Here is a 6,000-nt window from a genome sequence, read left to right on the forward strand (position 1 = left end):
GTCACTAAATATACAGAAGAGTGCAAGTGTAGGACACTTCTGCATATTCAGTGACTTTTATATATTTTACATTAGGCTCATTGATACTTTTTTTTGTTGAGTGTTGTAAGTGATTTGTCAGTAATGTAGAGCAATCATTGCATTTTGTAAAAATATAACAGCAATCAAATTTTGTATAAATTACTGAACAAATACATAATTGCCTAGCTTCTTACTAAATTCTGGAAATAATCTTTATTTATACATAACAAATTAAATTTATTTTATTTGAATGTAATCTGTGGGAGAAAACTATGCAACTATTCAAAAACTATAGCAATAAAGCTTCAATGCCACTGAAAGTGTTTTAAATAATACATTGATTGAGTTTAGAAATGTCAAATTTTTCTATTCTGTTAGCCACATAAACAGAAATAAATATCATTTTAGGACACTCCTATCTTGGCCACTTAAGTGAGGTGACCAGTGGCTATAAAGATGGAGTTTGATTTATATTAAAACTTATGCAGTTTTTCAGGGAAATTTTAGGGTGACCACAAAGTGACATTTTACTGTAATTAGAAATAAATTAATTTAGAACAGTAGGAAAGAATAGATCGATCTGAACAGATCTCAAACCTATAACTACTGCTTACCATGCAGATGCATTCTAATTATGCTACCTGAAATTCTGACCAAACTTTGCTTCCAGATTATTTAATTTAAAAGATATCATACAGGTCACTTGTTATGCTGAATGGGGACAATTTTATGTCTACAGTACTCTATGACACTGACACACACTCAGCTGAATTTAGCTTTTTATTTAGAATTTAGCCCTGACATGCTTATATGATTAGTTTATAATTAATTAGCCATGTTTAATCATGCTTTGGTTGTATATATAATTAAATACTTTTTATATTCATAAAACTGAGATTCAGCTCTAAAAATATCTTGTCTTAAAATCAAAATGTCATATGTATATAGAAACATCCAACAATTGCACTAATTTTAAATAAATAAAACAAAGTAATTTGCCACTAGAGGTAGATGTTATGTGCCATCTCTTAACTAAATTAATAATTTCTTCCAGATGGTTTTAAATTATTTAATTAATTATTAAAATTATAATTATTAATTTAGTTAAGAGATGGCACAAAACATCTACCTCTAGTGGCAAATTACTCTGTTTTAACATAATCAACACCTAATCACTCGCTGAGAGATTTATTATTAAAACAACAAACGTTTTCAATCCAATCAATGGATTATCATCAGGCTAAAATGGAACACTTCAAAATACAACAAGAAGTTCAAAATACAAAATATAGATATTAACCGATAACATATACGCTATTAATAGCCAAATAATGTTTGTAAATAATAAAATTAATACAAATGCTGCTAATATTAAAAATAAAATAAAATAGTAAAAAATAACAAACAAATTGTAAATACTAAATATTAATATTGCTTACTTAACTATACATAGTTTTTACTACAAATATTATTAAAGTTCCTGCTCCTATTTTAAGTTTTTAATTGCAAACTTCCAGGCGGAAGGAAGTCCTTCTGCATCTCTTGCGTTGATGCAATTTCCTTTAAGTTTGCTTCTATAAATTTCTAACTTTTCAGCCGTTCTTGCCAAAGTCGGAGAGTGTATCTGTTTCAGGATTTCCGCCTCATCCCATCATACTATAGAACCTTCCGTTTGTGCTATTTGAGCCAATACTGTGGCATTAGAACCTTTTCTAATATCATATCTGTGCTCTTTTATCCTTACACCCAGGTTTCTAGTAGTAACCCCAACATAATCTTTATTTATTTATTCCTAATATCTGATTCTCATATGGGATCTTATATACGCCCAACATATCTTCCTTTTTAATCACCCCTTTATCGTGTCTAAGTATTTTGTACAAATTCAGAGCTCTTTTTAATACCATCCTTGTATTTTTTATATCTGTGATTTCTTTCATAATGCTTCCTAAGCGCTTGTTGTACGTAAATTTCGTGTATGTAGATGACCCTTGAACAACTTCTAATTTATTGATAATCCCCTTTATAACATTCCTCTTGTAGCCCAATGTTTCTGCTACCTGCATGATTCTTTCTATTTCTGCATCCATGTCTATTATATTTTCGCAGTATAAAAAAGCCCTCCCTTTTAATAATAAATCTCTCAGCGAATGATTAGGTGTTGATTATGTTATTATTTTCTGCTGAGTAGGCTTTGGTTGTTTTACTCTGTTTTATTTATTTAAAATTAGTGCAATTGTAGCCCAATCATTTAGGTGATTGTTGGATGTTTCTATATATTCATCGGGCTTTGAGATGTATGTTATAGTCATATGTATATTACTAATAATCAATAAATTCTCTTAAACCATTAAACAGGGGGAAAATATTTAAGATTTACAAAATGTACTGTACCTGCATGCCATAGCATATTCCCAACACTGGTAAACCACAATGAAAGATATCAGGATCATATTTCAAGGCATCATCGGCATAAACTGAATTTGGTCCACCAGAAATAATGATTGCCCTAATAAATAAATTAATATTCAAAAATTAAATTTAAATTTGAATTAAAAATATAAATTAATTAAACATACCTATATCCTTCTGATATAAGAAGTTGCGAAGGAGTATCCAAAGGCAATATTACTGATTCTGCACATAATTCACGCACCCTTCGATCAATCACCTAATAATACAAGATATAAGTATTACTTCAAATACTGTTAATAAATTTTGATACACCAAATTAACTTTTTAAAACTTTGAAAAATAATGACTAATTTTTAAATAAATAATAATCATAACATAGTGAAATGATTTTTTTTTACTATCTTTTTTGATGATCGAATTCATTATCAAATCAGTAATTTTCATTAAAATTTAATAATGAATTAATTTAATGTTTTGTCACTTCTGCCTTTATCAAGGCCATTATAATTCCTGAAATCATCATTAAACTAAATTACAGAAGTTTATTAATTCTGCATCTATGAGATGAATGGTGACAGATTATTGAAAAAGCTGGTTTACCAAAGTTTTGCATTTTCAGATGATCAATACAAAACCTTCCTTGCTTATTTCTAGCCGTTGTACGAGTGGTACGATAAGTGAGGAAGGTTTTGTATTGATTATCTTAAAATAGTTCTAGCTACAAATGCATAAAGTTTTGCATTTTCACAAAATTGGTTGTTATATGTGATTTGAACATTGCAGACTGCTTTACATTTTGTATCAGCACACACTGCTGAATGCTTCCAATTTGTTTACACATGCTCTTTTATCAGTTTGAAGATGATGCAGTATATGAGTATACGGCATTAAGATTCATTGAAAATCCTACAAACACTACTGCAGAAAACCAACATTTACAATGATTTGTGTGCGTACAGTGTTTATTTTCCAGACCTACTGTATATATATATATAATTCATAAAAGCTCTACACATTCTTTGAGTATGAGAAGCCTATTTTTAGGTAAAATATCCCACAGCAAAAGAAAAATACGGTAAATGTTCAGATGCGTGGACCATCATGGCGGCACTTCCTGTTTTAGCCTCGAAACCTGACGCATTTGGAGACGACGTGTCACGTGACGACGCGAGCGAACGGCGGCGGCTGCTGCATGCGCCGCGGCAGCGTCGGCGGCTGTTATGGCGGCTCACCGCCGATTCCAGCAAAGAGAAGCAAACAGTGGGGACGCACGTTCTAACCTAACCTAAACCTATTCTATTAATATAATCGGTATTAATTATGGTAATTTATTAGAATAGGTTTAGGTTAGGTTAGAACGTGTGTCCCCACTGTTTGCTTCTCTTTGCTGGAATCGGCGGTGAGCCGCCATGACAGTAAGTATCTGGACTTTAACCAAAATAAAAAGTTTTTTTTACTCACCTTTGTCCGCAGTCATTCGCCGACTCTGGCGCGCTTTTTGATCTTGCTCGTCTCGCCGCTTCGTTGATTCTTCGGCGTCGCTTCCGGGGCTGCCGGAACGGTTTCTGGCTCCTTCCATTCGGGCTCGCGTCCCGCTCCTGGATACATTTTTCTTAAATGTTCGCAGAAAATTCTGAAACGATCACCCGGCTTGAGACTTTCCCACTTCATATGCTTTTTGTACATAAAAGCGTACAGATACGAATCTCGAAGTTCCTCGGTATAGTGTAGGGGCAGATTTTTTCTGTTCTTGAAGGTCCCCCACATCCTTTCGATGTTTTGCGTATGCACGCCGTCCAACGGATTCACAAAGTTTTTCGAATGATTTACTGTCGCGTGTTTTATATGTATTCCGTCTAATTCTCCGATGTTGCAACCGGTCGAAAATTTCAAAAAACCACACTCAGAACACGCGCAGGCGCTTGCGTCGTCACATGACACGTCGCGCAGGCGCAAAACCACACTCAGAACACGCGCAGGCACTCGCGTCGTCACGCGACACGTCGCGCAGGCGCTCGCGTCGTCACGTGACACGTCGTCTCCAAATGCGTCAGGTTTCGAGGCTAAAACAGGAAGTGCCGCCATGATGGTCCACGCATCTGAACATTCACCAAAAATACATCAGTTGTACAATGTGTGCTAGCTCTAATAAAGCAATATTCATTAAGCACAATACAATGTAGACTGCATATAGTTTACTGAATTACACTGCATAGAAGTTTGAGATCTTTCTACTTATTCTTGAAATGAGTCAATGGAACTGTTTCATCTTTTAGGATTGGGTTGTCAATATCATTTTCTGCATCCACAAAATAATGTCTTGACAAAGTTCATTTTTCGATCCTTTCAAACATGTCTATGATTGTAATTGCTTATAGCTCACACTTTCTTTGTATATAAGTTATTTAGCACAATGTGGAGATTCACTACTTCAAATATGAGGGTGGTTTTTTTCAGCCTCCAATGGTCCATAAAACAAAGATAAGTGTAAATAACAAAATGAATTTATTACCAAAAGTTAGGTACAAACTGGTTATTTTTTGACATAATCACTGTGAAGATTGAGGCATTTGTCTATCTGTGGACAAGCTTTCAAATCCCCTCTTTGTAGAATGTTGCTGCCTTGAAGTAGAATGCTTGAGATGAGCCTTAACATTGTTTTGAAAATCGTCATTAGTCTCAAACCTCTGCCCTCCTAGCCATGTTTTCAGTTCAGGACAGAGGTGGAAGTTGTTCAGCACTTAATCACAATATTGTGATTTTATGAACTGTGGATGATTTAAAACAATGGAAAGAAAGACTGAAGCAAAGTTTCATCTTTGTTAAAAGTTGTATTTATATTATATTTATTATATTATTATTAAATTACTGTTGGCCACGTTAAATTCAACTTTTATTTCTTAATAATCCACAAAATCTGAATTCATATATTATGTCTTTTTTACAGCTACATTGAAAAAAAATGGAAAAACAAGACACTTATCAACTATCAATCAATCTGCTATGAGCAGGCCTGGGAGTGCCATTTCCCCTCTGAAAAAGTGAGAAAAGTGAGTTGAAATACAGAATAAGTGAGTAAAAAGTGAGTGCAATACAAGTAGCCCTCGGTTTATGCTGGCTCAATTTATGCCGATTCACAATAACGCCGCTGCGCAATTCACCATTTTGCGGTGTAATTCCCCAATTTTCCCTATGCTAGACTGATTTTCATTTCAGTGTCGACGTATTTACCGAGCCGCAACATTGTATATTAGTTACAAAAGATTTTCTGTTTAATATTATTGGGTATGCATACATTTGCATTAAATTAATATTAAAATACTAAACATTTAGGTACCCACGAGTCAAGTTATTAAACTTAATAGTCCAACAAATGGTGTCTGAATCAATAGTGCCAATGAATGTATCCCGTATCAGATCGTTCAGGAAAACACTTTACGACGCAGTAGCACTTCCAGCGATCACAAATCATCATTAGTGAGACAAATCTACTTTTCATTGGCCAGACGATATCTATCTCTTCTTAGCCACCTTCAATTTTCCTGCTCAAACTGACCTTATATA

At 33.9% G+C, this 6,000-nt stretch overlaps 1 protein-coding gene across 2 annotated transcripts in view; it reads right to left on the minus strand.

Moving 5' to 3' along the window:
* LOC111636178 (GMP synthase [glutamine-hydrolyzing]-like) overlaps nucleotides 1-6,000 on the minus strand; it is a 79,324-nt gene that overhangs the window by 23,419 nt on the left and 49,905 nt on the right. For both annotated transcript variants that reach the window (XM_023381372.1, XM_023381373.1), the window contains exons 3-4: nucleotides 2,601-2,692; nucleotides 2,416-2,530 (exon numbers count right to left, since the gene is read on the minus strand). In XM_023381372.1, the coding sequence (XP_023237140.1) occupies nucleotides 2,416-2,530; nucleotides 2,601-2,692 (207 nt within the window). The remainder of the gene's footprint in view (nucleotides 1-2,415; nucleotides 2,531-2,600; nucleotides 2,693-6,000) is intronic.

Source organism: Centruroides sculpturatus, unplaced genomic scaffold (genome assembly GCF_000671375.1).
Source record: "Centruroides sculpturatus isolate CEXI.00-Female unplaced genomic scaffold, Cexi_2.0 scaffold208, whole genome shotgun sequence".
NCBI lineage: Eukaryota > Metazoa > Arthropoda > Arachnida > Scorpiones > Buthidae > Centruroides > Centruroides sculpturatus.